At 57.6% G+C, this 22,264-nt stretch overlaps 8 protein-coding genes across 10 annotated transcripts; 4 read left to right on the top strand and 4 right to left on the bottom strand.

The window, feature by feature from the left end:
- Positions 1-2,668: 2,668 nt before the first annotated feature.
- Positions 2,669-4,607, bottom strand: IUM83_19592 (Transposon-encoded protein; the record flags this gene model as incomplete). The annotated part of the gene is made up of 2 exons (XM_067944648.1): positions 2,669-3,955; positions 4,179-4,607. 2 exons carry the CDS (start codon positions 4,605-4,607, stop codon positions 2,669-2,671), a joined length of 1,716 nt encoding a protein of 571 aa, XP_067792996.1.
- Positions 4,608-5,504: 897 nt separating this feature from the next.
- Positions 5,505-6,638, top strand: IUM83_19591 (Copia protein; the record flags this gene model as incomplete). The annotated part of the gene is made up of 1 exon (XM_067944647.1): positions 5,505-6,638. The coding sequence occupies one exon, from the start codon at positions 5,505-5,507 to the stop codon at positions 6,636-6,638; it is 1,134 nt and encodes a 377-aa protein (XP_067793000.1).
- A 329-nt stretch (positions 6,639-6,967) lies between these two features.
- Positions 6,968-7,891, bottom strand: IUM83_19590 (Integrase catalytic core protein; the record flags this gene model as incomplete). Of its 2 annotated transcripts, none has more annotated exons than XM_067944645.1 (1): positions 6,968-7,891. In XM_067944645.1, the coding sequence occupies one exon, from the start codon at positions 7,889-7,891 to the stop codon at positions 6,968-6,970; it is 924 nt and encodes a 307-aa protein (XP_067792999.1). The 2 variants fall into 2 exon arrangements, with proteins under 2 accessions (XP_067792999.1, XP_067792998.1); XM_067944646.1 differs by having other exon boundaries at positions 6,968-7,666.
- A 590-nt stretch (positions 7,892-8,481) lies between these two features.
- On the top strand, positions 8,482-9,067 carry IUM83_19589 (Copia protein; the record flags this gene model as incomplete). The annotated part of the gene is made up of 2 exons (XM_067944644.1): positions 8,482-8,797; positions 8,880-9,067. 2 exons carry the CDS (start codon positions 8,482-8,484, stop codon positions 9,065-9,067), a joined length of 504 nt encoding a protein of 167 aa, XP_067792972.1.
- Positions 9,068-11,998: 2,931 nt separating this feature from the next.
- IUM83_19588 (uncharacterized protein) lies at positions 11,999-16,760 on the bottom strand (the record flags this gene model as incomplete). Its single annotated transcript, XM_067944643.1, has 3 exons — positions 11,999-12,213; positions 12,285-13,074; positions 14,682-16,760. The coding sequence occupies 3 exons, from the start codon at positions 16,758-16,760 to the stop codon at positions 11,999-12,001; spliced, it is 3,084 nt and encodes a 1,027-aa protein (XP_067792973.1).
- Positions 16,761-16,876: 116 nt separating this feature from the next.
- Positions 16,877-19,162, bottom strand: IUM83_19587 (uncharacterized protein; the record flags this gene model as incomplete). Its single annotated transcript, XM_067944642.1, has 1 exon — positions 16,877-19,162. One exon carries the CDS (start codon positions 19,160-19,162, stop codon positions 16,877-16,879), a length of 2,286 nt encoding a protein of 761 aa, XP_067792977.1.
- Positions 19,163-20,198: 1,036 nt separating this feature from the next.
- On the top strand, positions 20,199-21,233 carry IUM83_19586 (the record flags this gene model as incomplete). 2 transcript variants are annotated; one of them, XM_067944641.1, is made up of 2 exons in its annotated part: positions 20,199-20,830; positions 21,230-21,233. In XM_067944641.1, 2 exons carry the CDS (start codon positions 20,199-20,201, stop codon positions 21,231-21,233), a joined length of 636 nt encoding a protein of 211 aa, XP_067792980.1. The 2 variants fall into 2 exon arrangements, with proteins under 2 accessions (XP_067792980.1, XP_067792981.1); XM_067944640.1 differs by having other exon boundaries at positions 20,535-20,830.
- A 404-nt stretch (positions 21,234-21,637) lies between these two features.
- IUM83_19585 (putative integrase) lies at positions 21,638-22,156 on the top strand (the record flags this gene model as incomplete). The annotated part of the gene is made up of 1 exon (XM_067944639.1): positions 21,638-22,156. One exon carries the CDS (start codon positions 21,638-21,640, stop codon positions 22,154-22,156), a length of 519 nt encoding a protein of 172 aa, XP_067792974.1.
- Between the last annotated feature and the right edge of the window lie 108 nt (positions 22,157-22,264).

Genomic DNA, 22,264 nt, shown 5'->3' with positions numbered 1-22,264 from the left:
GACGCCGCCACCTTGCTCCTTGCGCTTCATGTCCTCATGCAGCAGCCGAGCCGTCACGAGTTCCCACGACAGCGAGTCGGCTCTCGACTCCAACGCCGTGATGAGGAACTGGTACGACTCGCTGAGACTCCCAAGAAGCGTGATCACCAAGTCATCCTCGCTGACCGGAGCGCCCACTGCGTCGAGCTGCTCCGCCAGAGTCTTGATCTTGTTGATGTGCTCCAGCACATCATCACCTTCCGCCATCATCGTCGTGAAGAAACGTCGACGAAGGAAGAGCTTGTTGGCCAAACTCTTCTTCTCGAAGTGTCCTTCCAGTCTTGACCATGCATCGTACGCATCCTTCGCCGACCGGACCAGCGGCAGCTGCGAATCTTCCATCGCGAGACAGATGATCGCCAGCGCCTTGCGAGACTTCCTCTTGAACGTCGTTTGGTCCAGCGTAGTGGCGCAGTGCTCCAGCTTGATCTCTCCACTTGTCACTTCCCACAGGTCTCGTTCCTCGAGCACCATCGCCATCTTGAACTTCCACGTGTGGAAGTTGGTTCCGTCGAACTTGTTGATGCGAGAGGTCGTGGTCGAGGCGGCGTCCATGGCGAAAGCGTAGTCGGAGTCTTCAGCAGGGAAAACGGGGCTTGGGCTCATAACCAAAAGGAAGGTCGTTTGAGCACTAGATGTCAGAATGCAAAGTGATTGATTTAGGTCCTTAGTTCGCGAACTGCGTGCTACCTCTAAGCCTACTGGATATTCCTGCTGGATACACTCTACTGGATTCCTAACTGGATAGAAGGTCCTTCAGCCAATCAGCGAGTGCCACGTAGATGCCCATCCTGTACCCACAATCTTGTACCCACGCGTCCCATCATCAGCGTCCCGTAATCCTCGTCCCATCATCACACGAATGATGGCGGCACCACTGAGTGAAGGTCACACCGGTACCTTACTGGTACACCGCAGCTGGTCGAGGCGATCCCTTGACAACAGCCTCTGCCGAAGGGACGCAAGGCCATCCTGGGTGTCGCCTCTGAAGGAGCGCCAGGCTGAGATCGAACGGCCAGGGGCGTCCGCTGCTTCAAGTGGGTTCCTCGCAGCTGAGTACCCGGTTCATCGACTACGACGTAGCTTCGCTTACTTCAAGTTCTCGTCGATGTCCAGCCCAGTGCTCCGAGTAGCCGCCAAGTACTCCGCAGCCGTCATCAGAACTCGATGTGAAGACGTGGGCGTGGCTTGAATGGCGGCTTGAGAAGATCTACATGGTGCAACCGGACGGCTACGTCGGCGGCGAAGACCACCTGACTACTGCAAGCAGCCAGGTTGAAGCAGCCGCGCGCCACCATCGACGAGTACATCTGAACGCGCCGACAGCACTCGAGTCCGACCATTGCGTCTACGTGAAACGCGACGGACACAGCATGATCTTCGTGGTCACTACGGACGACCTGATCCTGGCCAGCAACGAACGAGCTCAGGATCGACTTGAAACGGTTCGAAATGACAGACCTCGGCGAGCTACGTTCTCGGCATGGAGATCAAGTACGAGCTCGCCGAGGTCTGTCCGAACCGTTTGCTGAGTGCGCGACTTGGTCGACTCCATGAGCAAGTTCGGCATGGCCAGGATCAGGTCGTCCACGTAGATGTCCACGAAGATCATGCTGTGCGAGGGTCGCTCAACGTAGACACGGAGAACGCCGCTTCAGTGCTCGTCGATGGTTTGTTACATGGTGGCGACGCGTCCGGACCTGCTTCAGCTGCAGTAGTCCGGGTGGTCTTCATCGACGTAGCCGTCCGGTTGCACCATGTAGATCTCTTCGTCCAAGACGCCATTCAGGAACGCCGTCTTCGCATCTGCAAGCCACGACCACGCATGGCATCGAGTTCTCGAAGGGTGACGGCCGGAGTTGTGTGTGCTACTCGGACGCAGACTGGGCTGGTGACATCGAATCGATGCCGTACTTCTGCGAGAACCCCTTGGCGGCTACGCGCCTTGAACCGTTCGACCTCTCAGCTGGAGGAGCAAGAACACCCATCTGTTGCGGACGGTGGCTTGCTGTCATCTTACAGAGGCGGAGTGGCACATGCGTCTTGTTCTTGAGAGCGACGTACTCCGAGGCATGCTTCCTCCAACTGTGTTTCTGCGCGCTGGATTCCGAAATGGCCGACTTGAAAGTCGGCATCTCTCACTGAGATCTACGACGTACGAGCCTCAAAATCTTGACTCTCTGGGCCGCCGCAGACATCTCATCCAGCGTCGACATTCGCTACCACTTCTGCGGCGAAGGTGGAAGACGGTCAGGTAGTGACTGCGTCCGCGGGTGTCGCTTGCTGCCGGGTTCGAAGTCTTCATCCCGCGCAGCCTCAGGATCGCCTCGACCACTGCCGTCCTTATCCGATTCGGACGAAGTCTCTTCATCCGTGGCATCTTCATCGTCTTCATCTGGAAGACCAATCACAGGACCTCCTTCGTAGCGTGGGTACGAAGACGTACAGGATGGGCATCGACGTGGCACTCGCTGATTGGCTGAAGGACCTTCTATCCAGTTAGGAATCCAGTAGAGTGTATCCAGCAGGAATATCCAGTAGGCTTAGAGGTAGCAAGCAGTTCGCGAACTAAGGACCTAAATCAATCACTTTGCATTCTGACATCTAGTGCTCAAACGACCTTTACTTTTCAAACTTGGTGCGGCGACTTGTCGTGGTTAATGGCGCGTGTCGGACACCGGTTCCGGAGGAATGTGGCTGTCACCACCGCTTCGCCCCAGTAACCCTTCGACAACCCGGCATGCTCCAACATGCAGCGCGCACACTCCACCAACGTCCGGTTCATCCGTTCCGCCACGCCGTTCAGCTGTGGTGTGTACGGCGGCGTGAACTTCTGCACGATACCACGGTCGCTGCAGAACTTGGCCATCTCGCGCGAGGTGTACTCGCCACCGTTGTCGCTCCGGAGCGTTTTCACACGCTTACCGGTCTGCGTTTCAGCCAACGCAACGAACTCAGCAAACTTGGCGGTCACCTCCGACTTGTTCCGCATCAAGTACACCACACAGAAGTGCGACTTGTCGTCGATGAACGTGACGAAGTAGCGCTTGCCACCAAACGTAGACGTCTGCATGGGGCCGCACACATCGCTGTGAACCACTTCCAGCACTTGCTTCGCACGGTTTGGAGACGACTTCATGTAGCTCACTCGCGTTTGCTTGCCGAGTGAGCATCCGTCGCACAGCTCCCACTGCTTCACCGACGTCATGTCGATGCCAGAGCCGTAGCCCTTCTTGACGATGGCGTCTAGACCGCCATGGCCAATGTGACCAAGTCGAAGGTGCCAGAGGTACGACGTGGTGTCCCCTTTGCGATCCTTCGAGCTTGCCACATTGGCCTCGTCAGGCATCACCGGTGTCATGCTCAGCTTGAACAGCCCTTTGCCTTCGCGAGCGCCGAGCTTCCACTTGAGACCCTTCGTCTCCGTGAAGCACCCGTCGCTCTCGAACGTCACAGGCCCGACGTCCTTGGTGAATCTGCCGACGGAGAACAGGTTGCGCGACAACTTGGGAATGTGCCACACATTCGTGAGCACACCCTTCTTGACGCCGCGCGGGGTCTGCATCTTCATCACGATGTCGCCTCTCCCGATCGCTTGCACCACACCGTCGTCCGCGAGATGCACGTCCACCGGCGAGATCTTCTTGTAGTTCCTCATGAACTTCTTGGAACTGGTCATGTGCTGCGTCGCACCCGAGTCGACCAGCCACACCTCATTCGACTTGGTGGTGTTGCTCCCACCACCAACCGAGAAGAGGAAGTCGCCAGAGTCGTCCTCACTCTGCGCGACGTTCGCTCGCTGCGGCCTCTGCCGCTCCGCGTTCTCGCGGATTCGCACAGGACACTTGGCGATCCAATGTCCTTGCTCCCCACAGTAGTGGCAGGCGCTGGCCTTGTTGGCGGTCGCCTGCCGTCCCTGCGCTTGCCGTTGTCGCTTGTCATGAACGCTTGGCCTTGACCGTGCGCGGCTCCGTCGACGCCGCCACCTTGCTCCTTGCGCTTCATGTCCTCATGCAGCAGCCGAGCCGTCACGAGTTCCCACGACAGCGAGTCGGCTCTCGACTCCAACGCCGTGATGAGGAACTGGTACGACTCGCTGAGACTCCCAAGAAGCGTGATCACCAAGTCATCTCGCTGACCGGAGCGCCCACTGCGTCGAGCTGCTCCGCCAGAGTCTTGATCTTGTTGATGTGCTCCAGCACATCATCACCTTCCGCCATCATCGTCGTGAAGAAACGTCGACGAAGGAAGAGCTTGTTGGCCAAACTCTTCTTCTCGAAGTGTCCTTCCAGTCTTGACCATGCATCGTACGCATCCTTCGCCGACCGGACCAGCGGCAGCTGCGAATCTTCCATCGCGAGACAGATGATCGCCAGCGCCTTGCGAGACTTCCTCTTGAACGTCGTTTGGTCCAGCGTAGTGGCGCAGTGCTCCAGCTTGATCTCTCCACTTGTCACTTCCCACAGGTCTCGTTCCTCGAGCACCATCGCCATCTTGAACTTCCACGTGTGGAAGTTGGTTCCGTCGAACTTGTTGATGCGAGAGGTCGTGGTCGAGGCGGCGTCCATGGCGAAAGCGTAGTCGGAGTCTTCAGCAGGGAAAACGGGGCTTGGGCTCATAACCAAAAGGAAGGTCGTTTGAGCACTAGATGTCAGAATGCAAAGTGATTGATTTAGGTCCTTAGTTCGCGAACTGCGTGCTACCTCTAAGCCTACTGGATATTCCTGCTGGATACACTCTACTGGATTCCTAACTGGATAGAAGGTCCTTCAGCCAATCAGCGAGTGCCACGTAGATGCCCATCCTGTACCCACAATCTTGTACCCACGCGTCCCATCATCAGCGTCCCGTAATCCTCGTCCCATCATCACACGAATGATGGCGGCACCACTGAGTGAAGGTCACACCGGTACCTTACTGGTAGACCGCAGCTGGTCGAGGCGATCCCTTGACAACATGCAGATCCCAGATCACCCGGAGTTAACTACTTGGCCGGGTGATCCAAGACTCTCAACTACCCTGATCCCGCTATAGGAAGCGGCAAGTACGACAAAGGGCGACCTACCAAGTCGCAACAAGGGCCTACAACACACCACAAGGCAACCACTCGGCCGGATCCAGATCCAGGCTGCCAGATCCAAGTCGGGAATCACTTGATCTGGACCAAGAACCGCGAGCAGAGTGAAGATTTCCGCGCTGCTCCACCGGATCCCCGCGTCTCGCCAAGACGTTCCTACTTCAACACTTGGACTCTTCAGAAGTTACCAGAGGAGCAAGATCCAGCCCTACCGACGGGTACACAAGGTGAGGAGTTCAGCACTGGTCACGGATCATCGGAGTACCCCCTCCGTTAGTCGGTGTCCGGGCGCTGTTGGGAAGTTGGATCTAGCAATCTCGCAGATTTTGCTGATCCCGCTACACCACAATCCCAGTACGACCTTCTTCAGGTTATGAGCCCAAGCACCATGTCCTCTGTTCAGGACACCAAGATCTCCATCGACAAGTTCAACGGCGACAACTACGCCACGTGGAACCGCTACATGCGTGGCGTGTTCCTGACCAAGTCGGTGTGGAGCGTCGTGAACCGCGAGACGAAACCAAGCTTCGCGGACACGAGGGCCAAGGACGACTACGTCAAGTCGAGCAACATCGCGTTCGGCCTGATGTTGCTCCACATGGATGCTGACTACCATCATGTGGTCGACGACTGCGAGGAAGCGTGGGTGGCCTGGACGCGACTGCGTTCGCTCTACGGGGGGTCGCAGAAGGCTGGACGCATCTACCTGAAGCGCCAGCTCTTCAGCATGGAGATGGCAGAAGGCGGCAATGTGCTTCATCATTGCAATGAAGTCCTCAACATCAGCGCCAAGCTCAGCAACATCGGCGCCAAGATGGAGGATGAAGACGTGGCGATCTGCTTGCTCAGGAGTCTGCCCAAGAGTTTCGAGAACGTCGTTCTCAACTTGGAGATGAGCAACGCAGAGCTGCGCACTCAAGATGTGATCAAGGTGCTCACGAATGAGCACATCAAGCGGCAGGGCGAGAAGACGGCTCAGGTGAAGATTGAAGACGCTGCGAGGGCCTTCAATGCCGAGCGTGAAAGTCGCCACTGCACGTACTGCGGGAAATCGGGGCACGTCGTGGAAAAGTGCTGGACGAAGCAGAAGGAGGAGAATCGAGGTGCACGACGTGGCCGGTCTGGTCGCGGTGCGAACAACGTCCAGTGGCGTGACGACAGCGATGACGACTGCGTCGCGTTCGCGGTCTCTATGGAGTGTGGAGTCTCCAGGACCAACAAGTTTCAAGGCTCATGGGCGATCGACAGTGGTGCCACGCACCACATCTGCAACGACAAGGCCAAGTTTGTCGACATCAAGGTGTGCGACGAAGGTGAACTCACGGTCGCCAACGGCAACACGGCCAAGATCATGGGAGTCGGGACGGTCATGCAGCGGGTCACTTTGCCCAACGGCAAGGAGCGCGACATCCGCATTCAAGATGCACTTTACGTGCCAAGCATGAACAAGAACCTGCTTTCGGTGCCCCAGATCAACCGAAGCGGACAGTTCAAGGTGGTGTTTGATGGTGCTGAAATGTGAAGAAGGTCGTAGTTGGGTCTAGCACTTGGAGACTTGGTCGTTGACACCGCCGAGGCTTGGGGCGAGGCGAGGAAGGTCACTTGGGGGGTTGAATCGAAATTCAGAAGTGATTGGATTGTTGGAGCTTACACCCTAGGCTAGTGCTAAAGACACGCGGCCGTGCGTCCTATCAACTAGTGCGTCTAATCAACCATCATTCTACACTACTCGTCCAATCAACCTACTCGTCTAATCAACGTGTGGTCGTATTGGACCGGTTCGGTTAACCGGTTCGGGTACCTCGGAACTGGTACAGTGTACCAAGGTTCAGTACCCTGCAACACGCCCCCTCAATGCGAACACGCGTGAACGCCGAGCGCAGCCGTCAAGTCCTTGTGGCGTGGTCCGGCAAGTCCCTTGGTCATGATGTCGGCCAGCATGGTGGCAGTCTCGCAGTACTCGACGATCACTTCGCCGCGCTTGACTTCGTCGCGGATGTGATGGTACTTGATGTCGATGTGCTTGGCGCGGCCATGGTTGACGGGGTTCTTGGTCATCTTGATGCACGACTGGTTGTCTTCGAAAATCTTCAACTCGGGCGTGACTCCGCCTGCAGCAACCAGGATCTCGCACAGCAGCTTGTGCACCCACTTGCCTTCTTGAATCGCCAAACTCAGTGCGATGTACTCGGCCTCGCTTGTCGAGAGCGACACACTTGACTGCTTCTTGGAACCCCACGAGATCGGTCCGCCGGCGACTTGGAACAGGTAGCCCGACGTAGACTTGCGATCACTAAGATCACCAGCCCAGTCGGCATCCGAGTAACCTTGAAAGTCGATGTCCTTGCCCGGCGAGAAGCGGATTCCGTGCGACTTGGTCCCTTGAAGGTAGCGGAAGATGCGCTTGACCGCAATCCAGTGCTCGACTTGCGGGTTCTCCATGAAGCGTGACACGTAGCCGACAGCGAACGCAATGTCCGGGCGAGTCGATGTCATCAAGTGCATGAGTGCACCGACAGCCTCGCGAAATGGCGCGTCCAACTTGGTCATGGCGTCGCTTGAAACTAGCTTCATGCTGATGTCGACCGGACTTGCAGCGGGTTTGCAGTCTTGCATGCCGAAGCGCTCCAGGATGTCGTTGATGTAGCGAGCTTGGCTCAGCGTAACACTGCCATCCGCGTTGTCGACCACCTCGATCCCGAGGATGAAGGAACATTTGCCACTGTCGGTCATCTCGAATCGCGACTTGAGTTGGCGCTTGGCTTCCGCGATCATATCAGCTGAACTTCCTGTTGCAGGGTACTGAGCCTTGGTACACTGTACCAGTTCCGAGGTACCCGAACCGGTTAACCGAACCGGTCCAATACGACCACACGTTGATTAGACGAGTAGGTTGATTGGACGAGTAGTGTAGAATGATGGTTGATTAGACGCACTAGTTGATAGGACGCACGGCCGCGTGTCTTTAGCACTAGCCTAGGGTGTAAGCTCCAACAATCCAATCACTTCTGAATTTCGATTCAACCCCCCAAGTGACCTTCCTCGCCTCGCCCCAAGCCTCGGCGGTGTCTACGACCAAGTCTCCAAGTGCAAGACCCAACTACGACCTTCTTCAAGGAAGATCAATTTACAAGCAATACAGTTATCATTTTACCTAATCTAAGTCACTTGGAATCCTTTCTTACTTAACTTATATTTGTGTATTCAAATATAATTAACCTAAGTAATTACTAAGTACTTACGCTTCCTCATACACGTTGCGCAACGTGTAAGCTAAAGTAGTGAGTCAAGTTAGACCCACTACACTTCATCATTGCAGTGAAGTCCTCAACATCAGCGCCAAGCTCAGCAACATCGGCGTCAAGATGGAGGATGAAGACCTGGCGATCGGCTTGCTCAGGAGTCTGCCCAAGAGTTTCGAGAACGTCGTTCTCAACTTGGAGATGAGCAACGCAGAGCTGCGCACTCAAGATGTGATCAAGGTGCTCACGAATGAGCACATCAAGCGGCAGGGCGAGAAGACGGCTCAGGTGAAGATTGAAGACGCTGCGAGGGCCTTCAATACCGAGCGTGAAAGTCGCCATTGCACGTACTGCGGAAAATCGGGGCACGTCATGGAAAAGTGCTGGACCAAGCAGAAGGAGGAGAATCGAGGTGCACGACGTGGCCGGTCTGGTCGCGGTGCGAACAACGTCCAGTGGCATGACGACAGCGATGACGGCTGCGTCGCGTTCGCGGTCTCTATGGAGTGTGGAGTCTCCAGTTCAAAGCTCATGGGCGATCGACAGTGGTGCCACGCACCACATCTGCAACGACAAGGCCAAGTTTGTCGACATCAAGGTGTGCGACGAAGGTGAACTCACGGTCGCCAACGGCAACACGGCCAAGATCATGGGAGTCGGGACTGTAACGGACCTCTTATCTTGCCTGGTCGTGGGGCAGATCGTATAGCTACGCTGCGGTGGTCGTTTGTCCGCCGCGGCTTCAACTTAACACCGTCGATGGCCGTCAGGAACCACTTGGTTCCCCCCTGCCGGAGCGTCCGCCTGCGCCGCGTCCGCTCCAATTTTTGTATTTCTCGTTAGTAAATAGACGCTAGCCTAAGCCAACAATCTACTCGTTCGCAACTCCTCTTACTGTCTTAGCAACTAGACGACCAACTGTCCCCAGATCCCGCACCGAGACGCTTCTGGAACACCCCCGGACCGTACTCGTCCGCCGTTGCTCCCACCCACGTCCGATACCGCCTGAAACCCAATCGGTCGCCCAGCCACACGTCCAGCAACAGTGCTCAGCAGTGACTCAGCCACCACTTCACGCGTTGCGCTCGTCTCGTTCTCGTCACGCAGCCCTCAGGAGCTCGTCTGCTGCGGTCAACTCGTACTCGTACTCGTCTCGCTCTCGTTCTCGTTCTCGTTCTCGTTCTCGTTCTCGTCTCGTTCTCGTCTCGTTCTCGTCTCGTCACCGCTCGCTCGCTGTCGTTCCGGTGTCTTGCCGCGGTCTTCGTGCGTCCTCCGCCGCAAATTACGTTCTGCTTGCGTCTTGCGGCGCAAATTCGGTTCTGTCGGCTCTCCGTCGTGCGCCGCCATCGTTCCGTGCAGCAGATCTGGCCTCCACGAGGTACTTCAAGGTGCCGTACCCGCCGGATCCAGCGTACACTGACTTCACTTCGGTCGTGCTCACGTCTGCATCCCGTCGTCCACGTCCACGTCTGTCGTCTGCGCATTCACCGCTAAGCGCATCTGCTCCACAGTAGCCGGATTGCGCCACCAGTCCATTACACGTCTTCTTCCTCCCCAGAGTCTTCCACGACTCTGACGGACTCGAAAAGCCGATCATACTCTGCTGCGGAAACCCATCGTCGTTCGTCCTGCGTTGCGACGCGCGGTCCGCTCCTCGCGGGCCGTAACTCGTACTCGAGGACATAATGCCCTGCTCGGTTCCGTCGTCGGCGTCGTCGTATCTCCACCAACCACTCACTTGCTCGCTCCGTTGCGTTCGCGCCGACCGTTGCGCGTTGGCTGCGTTTTCGGCGTCGTCGCGCAGTTGCTGCGTTAACCGGTGCCGCCGCTGCTCGTACAGCCTCCGGTTCCGCCTCGACATGCTCTTCATATTCCAGTTGCTCGGCGATGTCAGTCGCCGCTCGTTTCTAGCAACTCTGTAGGATAATAATAGGTCACCAGGAAAGACACGTGTGCGATATGCCTCTCAGGTTCTCCTTCCACGTCCTCGTGCTCAACCAGAAAATTGTCGTACCCCGCTGGTTCAATCACCCGTAGCGGTCCAACCCATTGGTGTACGAATTTAGATGTTTTGGGCCCTCTCGGCGGCCGATACATCCAAACCCGGTCGCCCGGTTTCAACGTCCGTCTCTGTTTCGTTTTGCGGTTGTAGTACTTCGCTTGACGTGCTTGCTCACGCACCCTCGCCTTCTCAGCGATCTCATGGCTTCTTCGCATCGCAGCTACTAGGCGTCGGTGGTAGGTTGTCATCTCCCCAGCTTCCGCGACGCTCGTCACTCGTAGCAAGTCGTTCGGACTCTTCAACTTGCGGCCCATCATTAACTCATTAGGCGATAGCTTCACGGTGGTGTGCTGCCCCGAGTTATAGGCATAAACCGCAAAATCTAACCACACATCCCAGTCTCTCTGCTCGTCTTCGTGCATGTAGGTTGCTACGCAGTCCTTCCATGTCCTGTGAAATCGTTCCACTAAGCCGATCATCTGTGGTCTGTATGGCACAGGGTTCACCTGCTGTGCCTGTAGCATGGCGACCAACTTTTCAATCACTTTCCCTGTCAATTCCGGCGCTCCATCCGTCAGCAATTCACGGAACGGGCCGAATCGTAGAACCACTTGGCGCATCAAAAATTCCGCCACGTGCTCTGCTTCGTGCTGCTTCACCGCCGCTGCCACTACATACCGCGTTACATATTCCACCGCGGCAATCACATACCGTGGTCCACCTTCTTTCGCTGGCAAGGGCCCAGCGACGTCTAAGGCCCATCTGTCGCCGACATCACCTCCTCTAATGCTTCTTAGTGGAGGCACCACCTCACGTGGTCGTGCCTTCCGACTACCGCATTCTTGACATCCTCGAACCCACTGCTTCACTTCACGCAGTAAGCCCGGCCACCAATAGACTCGTGCGATTCGTGCATGGGTATGGGGTGCACGCAGATGCCCCGCCCACACGGAATCGTGTGCTTCTTTGAACACTATAGCCCACAACTCCGGCGGTAATATCACTCGTCGACCGTCCTTCGTATCGATTAGCACCAATCCATGCCGCATCTCGACCTTCATGCCTCCGTGCTCGCCTGCTTTCACTATTCGTTGTACCATCCGACTCTTGGCTTGCGCCCTCATGATCTCATCATCCGTCAGCTGGAGCGTAGGCTCTCGCTCTCGCTGCCGCACGCGCTCGTTCGCATGCTGCGCGACTCGTTCCGTCGTGACCTTGTTGGCCAACGCGTCTGCCACCGTCCTGCTGCCATCTCCACCGCGTATCGACGGTGCTGGTTCTAATCCGCCACCCGCCGTACCAGTCGTCCCACGCGGCATCGCACTCGTAGTCCTGCTCCGCTCGCGTGTGCTATTCGTCGTGGTGCTCGTCGCAAGGCGCGACTTCTTCTCGCTGCTCGCAGTCGGCGTTCGTCTCGCTGCGTCACCACTCGGTGTCGCCGTCCGGCGTTCGTCGTCCCGTGTCGTCTTCGCCCGTCTTCTCGGCCGTATAGCGCTTCTCGCCGTCGACTCTTCGTTCCTCCGCCGCCCATTCGTCGACGTGCCAGTCGTGGCTACTGTCCGCTCGTGGTCATCGTCATCGCCGTGGTGCTCAGCCTGCTGCTGCCTGCTCGGCGTCTTCGTCGCCCGAGGTGGTTGCTCACGTCGCCATGGCGTTGCTGTCATTTTCAATGGCACCGCTGCCTCTGCTCTCGTCGCGACCGCACTCGTCATCGTTCTCATCGGCGTTGTTGAGACTGCGACCTTCGTCTTCGTCGCGTCCGTGTCTCCCGCCATCGTCATTGTCGGGGTTGCAACCTTCGTCTTCATCGCATTCTCCGACGTCATTCTCGTCATCGTTATCGGGTTTGCGAGCTTCGTCATCGCCGCATCCGCGCTCGTCAGCACCATCGTCGTCGGGTCCGCGGCCTTCGCCGTGCCCGTACTCGTCATCATCATAATCGCAGGGTCCGCGGCGTTCGCCGTGCCCGCGCTCGTCATCATCATCGTCGTCGGGTCTGCGGCTTTCGCCGTGCCCACACTCGTCATCGTCAGCACAGGCTCCACGGCTTTCGCCGTGCCCGCGTTCGTCATCATCATCGTCGCAGGGTCCGCGGCGTTCGCCGGGCCCGCACTCATCATCGTCATCGTCGCAGGGTCGGCGGCGTTCGCCGTGCCCGTGCTCGTCATCATCGTTGTCGTCGGGATAGCAACCTTCGTTCTCGGTGCGTTCGCCGACCTCATTCTCGTCTGTTGGCGTTGCTTGGCTTGGCCGTCCTCCTGCCATGCCAATGCTACGTCAAGCCTCACTTCGCGAGACTCTGCAGGAGTCCTGCGTAGCGCCTCTCGTCGCGACATCGCCGCCATCGTTTCGTCCGTCACTAGTCTTCGTCTCGGCACCGTCACCGGTCTTCTCATGGTTCTTGTCGTGGACCTCTTCACGCTCGGCGCCGCGACCATCGTCTTCGCTGCGCGTCCGTACGTCGTCGCCATCCTGTCCTCATCCGGCGGCACCGCTCTCGTGCTCGTGGCCAGTCCGTCCACAGCTGCTCCGGACAAGCTCGCCTCACCGGCGCCGTGCTCATCGTCTACGCAGACCGCCGTCATGATCTTCGTCGTGCTCGACTTGGTCGAGCTGTTGTAAACCGTCGCCCTAGCACTCCACGCTGTCGTCAATGGCTCGCCGTCGCCATTGCTCACATTCTCATCGTCCGTCACCAGGGTGTCTCTCGCGTTCTTCGCCATCGCCACCGTGTCACACTCGGCCACCACCGCTCGTCCCCATCGAGTCGCGTCGCCAGCCGTCTTTTCTCGGGCCGTCGCATGCTGCTTCGTTCTCCGTCGTCGCCCAAGTGCCGCCATACTGGTACTGTCGTCGGAGCTCGTGAAAGGGCGTCTGCAACTACATTGGTGCTACCGGGCCGGTATTCTACGCTGAAGTCGAACTCCTGCAGCGTTAACGCCCATCTGTGCAGTTTTCCAGTCAAGTTTGGACTCAACATCAACCATTTGAGGGCCGAATGGTCGGTCACGATGGTGAATCTACGTCCGTACAAGTAGGGTCGAAATAACTTAATAGACCACACCACCGCTAGGCACTCTAACTCCGTAATGCCATACTTCGCTTCAGTTTCGCTATTGACTTTGCTAGCGTACGCAACAGGTTGCCATCCATTACCACAGTCTTGCATCAGACATGCTCCAAGTCCGATCGTACTCGCATCGGTCACTACGCGAAACGGTAATCTAAAGTCGGGATAGATCAGCAAGGGCTGGGTAGTTAGCATCGCCTTCACGTACTCAAAAGCTGTTTGTTGAGCTTCCGTCCATTCCCATTCCACACTCTTTCTTAGTAGCTTCGTCATAGGTGCCATAATCGTACCGAACCCTTCGATGAATCGGCGATAATATCCCGCTAAGTGTACAAATCGCTTGACTTCGACATCATTTTGAGGCTGCGGAAACTCTCGCACCGCGGACACAAGTCGTTCGAGCGGCCGTACGCCGTCCGAGCTTAGTTCATGCCCCAAGTACTCCATCCTACGCGTAGCGAACATGCACTTCTTCAGCTTTAAAGTCAATCCAGCCTCTGCTATCCGTTCCAAGACACACGCAAGCTCCACTACATGACGCTCAATCCCGCCTCTCGTGTAGACAATAATATCATCCAAATAGACTAAACATGTTATCCATGTTAATCCACGAAGAACGCTATTCATCATACGTTGGAACGTTGATGGTGCGTTGGTCAGGCCAAAAGGCATCCGTACGAATTGGTACAGGCCTTGCTTGGTCGTGAACGCAGTCTTCTCCTTGTCACTCGCCGCCATTCGAATTTGCCAGTAGCCTGCTTTTAGGTCTAGCGTGCTAAACAATAAAGCTCCACCTAATGCCTCCAGCGTTTCATCAATTCTTGGTAGGGGATAGACATCCTTGCGTGTTACTTTGTTGAGTGCTCGATAATCAACGCAGAATCGAACTTCTCCATCCTTCCTTTTCACAAGAACGACAGGAAACCCCCACGCGCCGTCACCTTCTTCAATCACACCGGCTGCTAGCATTTTCCTCACGTTCGACTCAATCACCTCGTCCTCAGACTGTGCCTGCCGGCGGCGTTTCAACATTATGGGTACTGCATCACCCGTGTTAATATGGTGTTCAGTAGCTAGGGCAGTGGCTGGCGGGCAATCACCAGTGCTCGCTGTCAGCTGCCGGTAGACTCGTAACAACTTAATAATCAACTGCTTGCTTTCTTCATCATCGACGCCAACGTTCACATCTTGTTCGTTCTCGAGTGGCTCGCCACCGCCATCTCTGCCGAGCTCGTCGAGCCAAGCACTGACTCGCTCTCGTCGTAGTTCACCGTTCATTTGCAGCATCGTCACGTCTTGGTCGAGCGGTATCCATCTACCGAGTTCTTTCTTAGTGGGGAGTCGCGACTCTTCACCGTTCGCGTTGATCGCGGGCACCAAGGCCTTGCCGTTCCTCACCGTAGTCACCGTCGGGGCCAACATTACAGCTCCCGTATGCTTCGTCGGGATGAATATGCCGTTCTCACCGTCCTTCGCGGTTACCGCCACTTCCACGGGCGTCACCATAAACTTGTCCAACTGCGTCTTCCTCGCCATGCGCACTACAGCGATTCGACCACGCCCTTCTCCATCATACGTGCGGAAAGGTATCACCACCGACCGGCCGCTCTCGATGTACCTCACCTCGCTACGCTCGAAATCCATGGTAGCGCCATGCGTCCGCATGAAGTCGACGCCTACCAAGAACTCGTCCGTGCACCCAGAGACAATGCATGCCTCAATGGTGATCACTTCATCAAACACACTACGGAGTTCAAACCTCCATACGCCTACCACATCGAGCAAGAACCCGCCGATGCCTTCCACAAATTCCACCGGGGCTGCTTTGTCAATGCGATCACCGTACTGCATCCACTCAGTACCAGCGACCGTGAAGCGTGCTCCGCTGTCCAGTTTCACCTGCCGGGTCACACCAGCCACTTGCATCAACGCAGTGGGAAGTCCGTCGTCCGCACCGACGTACTCCACCGTGTCATTCTGCGTCGCCACGGCGCCTTCACGCCGATGCTTCACCAAACTCACTCTGGCGGCTCCACTGTGCCGTCCATTACTGCTCGTTGCGCTGCCGTGCAGCCGCTGCGACCGCCTCGCATCGAGTTGCGCCAGGACATCTTCCGCCACGCGCTGCCGTACTACACGCTGCTCGTCAGCCGCTCGTTGCTGCTCGTCAGCATCTTCTTTCTTGACACGCTGTCGCCGTGCCATCAGGAGCCTGACCCGCTGACGCTTGGCCTGCCTGCGTGCCTTGCGTCTCGCCAGCCGTACTCGTGCCACCGCTTCCTTCAGGCTTCCGCCGCCCGACGCATCACTGCCGTCCTGCGCGTCGCCCGCCGTCTCGTCGTTGCCAGCGTCGCTCTCCGAGGCCGCACTCCGGTCTTTGGTCTCGCCGTCCGCGTACTGCGCAGTCGTGCACTCGACCATCGTCGCCGAGGCCAAGTCCGAGTCCGCCGCCACCATGTTCATCGTAAGCTCGCTCTCACCTCGCGCTATCTCGCACTCGTCGGTCGTCTGCGCCAACTCGCCGAGCTTCGTGTCGAAGTCGTTGCTCATCGCGTCGTGCTCGTCAACCACCATTACTCCGTCGGTGCTACTGCCGCTCGGCTCCGTCGCTTCGCAGCTCAGGTTGCCGTTCTCCACATCGCGCTCGCCGATCGCACTCTCACACGCGTCGGGCTTTAACCCATGCTCGTCGCACACCGCCGTGTGCGCGTCGAGCTCCTGCTCGTACCCGTCGCTCGTCGCCTTGCCAGCGTCAAGCTGCGGTTTGCACTCGTCACCCATGCGCTCGTCGTCCATCTCTACGTCTCGTCTTGAGGCCGGCGTCACTATCGTGCTGATCTTCGCCACCACGGTGCCAACTCGCGTCGGCTCCGCTGCGCCTTCTCCAGTTTTAGAAGGGTCGCCGCCTTCTCCGGTCTTGGACCGGTTTCCGCCTTCTCCAGTATGCTGTTGGTCTCCGTCGCCACTCCGTGCACCACCATCACGTCGGTTACCACTGCCACTACCAGCGGCGTCGTCTCGTAGCTCACGCTCACGTTCCCCACGCACGAAGCGTACTGCTGCCATTGCCGGTCTCACTGTATCCACGTAGCGTGTCGCACGCTCTTCGTCGCGCACGGCCACTGACGCATGCATCTCGTCCACCATCTCGTCCACGCCGATCTTGGTACTGCTCGTAGTAGTCCTCGTCGTTCGCACTGAGGCCACCGTCAAGTCGTCACCGTATCTCGATCCTAGTCCGTCCGTTCCTCGAACCTTGGCCGCAAAGCCCTCGTTCGACACCTGTTGGCGATTTTTCCGCCGAACCGTCGCCACTGGCTCGTCGTTCATTGCCTCTTGGCCGCTCCGCATCTCGGTCATCAACTGCTCATGTGCCGTACCGCCATCACACTTCGCGTTCCTCATTCGCCGGGGATCCTCGTTCCGCGTCGAACGCCGTAACCCCGTTACTGCGTCCGCTCCTCGTTTTCCGCCGAGGCCTTGACTTGCCGTACTCGCGACTGCAGGTATGCATCGTTGCGTGCTTTCGCCTCCGCGTCAGGGCACGTCCTCGCATAATGCCCCGATTTATGGCAGGCAAAACACTTCGATCCGTTCGGGCATCGAGTCGACCAGTGACCCAACTGGCCGCACTGAAAACACGCGGTGTTGCCGCGCTGACCACCGTCGTTCTGCCCACCGCTCATGTTGCGCGTCGTTCGCGCGTCTCCGCCGTCCTTGTCGCCAGCGACTTGTTTCACCGCCGCTTTGAACCGTTTCCTCCTCGGCCTCGTATCCGACTCATCGCCACTCGACACCATTGGCTCTCGCTTCGACTTGGTCTTCGCCTGGGGCTTCGTAGCTGCTGGTTTGCTAGCCGCCGTCGTCGACCGCTTCCGCTCTGTCTTCATAGGCTCGTACCAGTATTTACCGTTCCACTTGTGACCTGGAGGAGGGTCCCACGTGCCAGACCACGCATTGTAGATGCCTTGTGGGTTGGTGAACAACGCCACCTGGCCCACTTCGCTCTGCGTCACTACTCCGTTGTTCGTTGTCGCCATAGTTGAGCCCGTGATCGCCGTTGGGAGACCCGTGCCGCCAATACCGGGAACCACCATCGTCTGGCCCGTAGTTCCAGCCATAGGAATCAGATAGGGACTGGGTGCAGTGGCCCATGGTAATCCAATATTCATCATCCCTTGAGCTACATTGTCCATCGGATCGTCAATGTCAGTAGCTTTGTCGACTGCTTCTTCAAGCGTGGCAGGTTTGGGAGCTTGCTTCACTAGCTTTTTAGTGGTCTTGTCCAGGCATCTGTAGAACTGAGCAAGCAACACACGCTCACCGACCCTGTTGCGACCGACTACGTCTCGAAGCCCAGCTGCAAAATCCGCGTACGTCTCTCCTGGCATCATTCGGCGCATACTCACTCGCCATTCTGCCGCTGACTTGTCCAGTTTCTCAGCGTAGCGCCTCAGCAACGCTTTCTTGAGGTTGGTCCATGTTCTTTTCCGCGGCGACAAGCGTCGATTCATGTTCACCCACCACTTAGCTGCGTCATCCATTAGCTTGTTGCCCATAATGAAATACAGTGCAGTGTCAGACCACTTGCCTCGGCCCGATTCCTCAGCACCTTTCAACGCTAGATCTACACGATCAATCCAGGTTGACACTGACACCGTCGGCGAAGGGGTGAACGTGGGGAGTTCCAGGTCCTTCACGCTCCGCTTCACCGATTCATGGCGTCGTTCACGTCGACCGCGTCGTTCTCTCCGATCACGCCGTCCCCGGGGTTCATCATCAGACGAATCATTGCCTCCATCACCGTCATCATCACTCACATCGTCGTCACTGCTCGGGCGGTCTTCACTCGATTCGGACGACTCGCTGCCCTCGTCGTCAGGGGGTCCAGCAGCGGCCCTCGTCGTCCGTGCTACTCGTCGTGTCGTCCGCTGGTTGCTGGGTTGCTGACCACCGCCACTCGTTGGCTGAAGCTGAGCCACCATCGCTGTGAGTTGCTGCAAGGCGGTAGCCATCGCCGTCATCTCGGAGGATGGCGTCGTGCCAGACATCGCTGCTGCCGCAACATCCACCGTCGCCGACCGAGGCGCTTCACCCCGTCGTTCACTCATTGCTGCCGTCATTCGCGTATCACTCGTCGTCTCCGTTGCCACCGGAGGTTGCCTGTTCATCTCACGCTGGTGCACACCCACCAGAGTCTGCTCGTCCGTCGTGACCGCCGCCGCCATAGGCATCGAATTGCCGGTAGTCCTGCGTCGATCGTCATTCGTTGGTTGGCTGGGCTGGAGAGGCTCGTCCCGCGTCGTCACGGAGATCACTTGCGCCTGCAAGCCCGCCACCACCGCTGTTAGTTGCTGGAGTGCCGTCGTGAGGGTCGCGACCTCCATCGTTGGTGTGGGTTCCGCTCGTCCTTCACTTTCTTCGCTACCTGCGCCTGTCGTCATCCGTGGTGCTTCCGGCGACGACTCGTCGCGCGTCCCTTCGTCATCAGGATCCTCCACCGTGGGCGCCGTCTCGTCAGCTGATGGAGCCGATGCTTGCTCCTGATGCCCGCCTGCCGGTGCTTGGTCAACGTCATTGCCTGGGTCTCGGCGTGGCCGCGCCTGCTCATCGTGGTCGTCTCTCTTCTGCTCTTCATCGTCGTTCGCGTTGTCGTCGCCGTCATCATCATTTCGCGCTATCACGTCACTGACAGTGCGCTGGAATCGGCGCGTCTTGCCGGATCTCGTCATGGGCTTCGTTCTCGTGGACGTCAAAGTCGTCATCGTGCTCGTTCTCGTTGGCTGAGGCCCTGTATGACCACCATGTAACGGACCTCTTATCTTGCCTGGTCGTGGGGCAGATCGTATAGCTACGCTGCGGTGGTCGTTTGTCCGCCGCGGCTTCAACTTAACACCGTCGATGGCCGTCAGGAACCACTTGGTTCCCCCCTGCCGGAGCGTCCGCCTGCGCCGCGTCCGCTCCAATTTTGGTATTTCTCGTTAGTAAATAGACGCTAGCCTAAGCCAACAATCTACTCGTTCGCAACTCCTCTTACTGTCTTAGCAACTAGACCACCAACTGTCCCCAGATCCCGCACCGAGACGCTTCTGGAACACCCCCGGACCGTACTCGTCCGCCGTTGCTCCCACCCACGTCCGATACCGCCTGAAACCCAATCGGTCGCCCAGCCACACGTCCAGCAACAGTGCTCAGCAGTGACTCAGCCACCACTTCACGCGTTGCGCTCGTCTCGTTCTCGTCACGCAGTCCTCAGGAGCTCGTCTCCTGCGGTCAACTCGTACTCGTACTCGTCTCGCTCTCGTTCTCGTTCTCGTACTCGTACTCGTCTCGCTCTCGTTCTCGTTCTCGTCTCGTTCTCGTCTCGTCACAGCTCGCTCGCTGTCGTTCCGGTGTCTTGCCGCGGTCTTCGTGCGTCCTCCGCCGCAAATTACGTTCTGCTTGCGTCTTGCGGCGCAAATTCGGTTCTGTCGGCTCTCCGTCGTGCGCCGCCATCGTTCCGTGCAGCAGATCTGGCCTCCACGAGGTACTTCAAGGTGCCGTACCCGCCGGATCCAGCGTACACTGACTTCACTTCGGTCGTGCTCACGTCTGCATCCCGTCGTCCACGTCCACGTCTGTCGTCTGCGCATTCACCGCTAAGCGCATCTGCTCCACAGTAGCCGGATTGCGCCACCAGTCCATTACAGGACGGTGGTGCAGCGGGTCACTTTGCCCAACGGCAAGGAGCGCGACATCCGCATTCAAGATGCACTTTACGTCCCAAGCATGAACAAGAACCTGCTCTCGGTGCCGCAGATCAACCGAAGCGGACTGTTCAAGGTGGTGTTTGATGGTGCTGAAATGCACATCGCACAGAAGAAGTCGAAGAAAATCGTGGCTTCCGCGGACCTGATCGACGGCCTCTACTGGCTCCGAGTCCCAAGCTGCGCTGCGAATTCGGTGTCCAAGGCGTCGGTCAACGCGGTGGATCTTCATGCGCGTTTGGGTCACGCGCCGAATGACGTTCTTCGGAAGATGGTCTCAAGTGGCATGGTGACGGGTGCGAAAATGCCGACATCGTCGAAGAAGTCAAGCCAATGTCGTGGGTGCCAACAAGGGAAAATGGTGCAAAAGCCCTTCCCAAGCAACCCGAACAAGCGCAAGTACAAGCCGTTCGAGTTCCTCCACTTCGACATCTGTGGACCCATGGAAGAAGAGTCGCTGGGTGGCAGCCGCTACCTGTTACTCATCACGGACGAAGCCAGCGGCTGCATGTCGGGATTCTGTCTGCGAGCCAGGTCGGAGAGTGAAGGCTGCTTGCGCCGATTCATCACCAAGGTGGAGAAGCAATTCGATGCCAGGGTGAAGTTCGTGCGCCATGACGGAGCCAAGGAGTTCGCGACCAATTCGCTCTTGGCGTACTACGAGGACCACGGCATCGAAGTGCAGCCCACGGTTCGGTATGCGCACCAAACCAACGCGACGGCTGAACGCGCCAACCGAACCATCGTGACCATCGGCCGCAGCATGCTTCACTACGCTGGGTTGGACAAGACGTTCTGGGCGGAAGCAGCGATGACGGCGATGTTGTCAAGGGATCGCCTCGACCAGCTGCGGTGTACCAGTAAGGTACCGGTGTGACCTTCACTCAGTGGTGCCGCCATCATTCGTGTGATGATGGGACGAGGATTACGGGACTCTGATGATGGGACGAGGATTACGGGACGCTGATGATGGGACGCGTGGGTACAAGATTGTGGGTACAGGATGGGCATCTACGTGGCACTCGCTGATTGGCTGAAGGACCTTCTATCCAGTTAGGAATCCAGTAGAGTGTATCCAGCAGGAATATCCAGTAGGCTTAGAGGTAGCAAGCAGTTCGCGAACTAAGGACCTAAATCAATCACTTTGCATTCTGACATCAAGTGCTCAAACGACCTTTACTTTTGTTTGATGGTGCTGAAATGCACATCGCACAGAAGAAGTCGAAGAAAATCGTGGCTTCCGCGGACCTGATCGACGGCCTCTACTGGCTCCGAGTCCCAAGCTGCGCTGCGAATTCGGTGTCCAAGGCGTCGGTCAACGCGGTGGATCTTCATGCGCGTTTGGGTCACGCGCCGAATGACGTTCTTCGGAAGATGGTCTCAAGTGGCATGGTGACGGGTGCGAAAATGCCGACATCGTCGAAGAAGTCAAGCCAATGTCGTGGGTGCCAACAAGGGAAAATGGTGCAAAAGCCCTTCCCAAGCAACCCGAACAAGCGCAAGTACAAGCCGTTCGAGTTCCTCCACTTCGACATCTGCGGACCCATGGAAGAAGAGTCGCTGGGTGGCAGCCGCTACCTGTTGCTCATCACGGACGAAGCCAGCGGCTGCATGTCGGGATTCTGTCTGCGAGCCAGGTCGGAGAGTGAAGGCTGCTTGCGTCGATTCATCACCAAGGTGGAGAAGCAATTCGATGCCAGGGTGAAGTTCGTGCGCCATGACGGAGCCAAGGAGTTCGCGACCAATTCGCTCTTGGCGTACTACGAAGACCACGGCATCGAAGTGCAGCCCACGGTTCGGTATGCGCACCAAACCAACGCGACGGCTGAACGCGCCAACCGAACCATCGTGACCATCGGCCGCAGCATGCTTCACTACGCTGGGTTGGACAAGACGTTCTGGGCGGAAGCAGCGATGACGGCGATGTTGTCAAGGGATCGCCTCGACCAGCTGCGGTGTACCAGTAAGGTACCGGTGTGACCTTCACTCAGTGGTGCCGCCATCATTCGTGTGATGATGGGACGAGGATTACGGGACGCTGATGATGGGACGAGGATTACGGGACGCTGATGATGGGACGCGTGGGTA

This window comes from Phytophthora cinnamomi (assembly GCF_018691715.1).
Source record: "Phytophthora cinnamomi strain GKB4 chromosome Unknown Contig31, whole genome shotgun sequence".
Lineage (NCBI taxonomy): Eukaryota > Oomycota > Peronosporomycetes > Peronosporales > Peronosporaceae > Phytophthora > Phytophthora cinnamomi.
The sequence above is the reverse complement of the archived record's forward strand: the minus strand, read 5'-3'. Positions and strand labels throughout refer to the sequence as shown.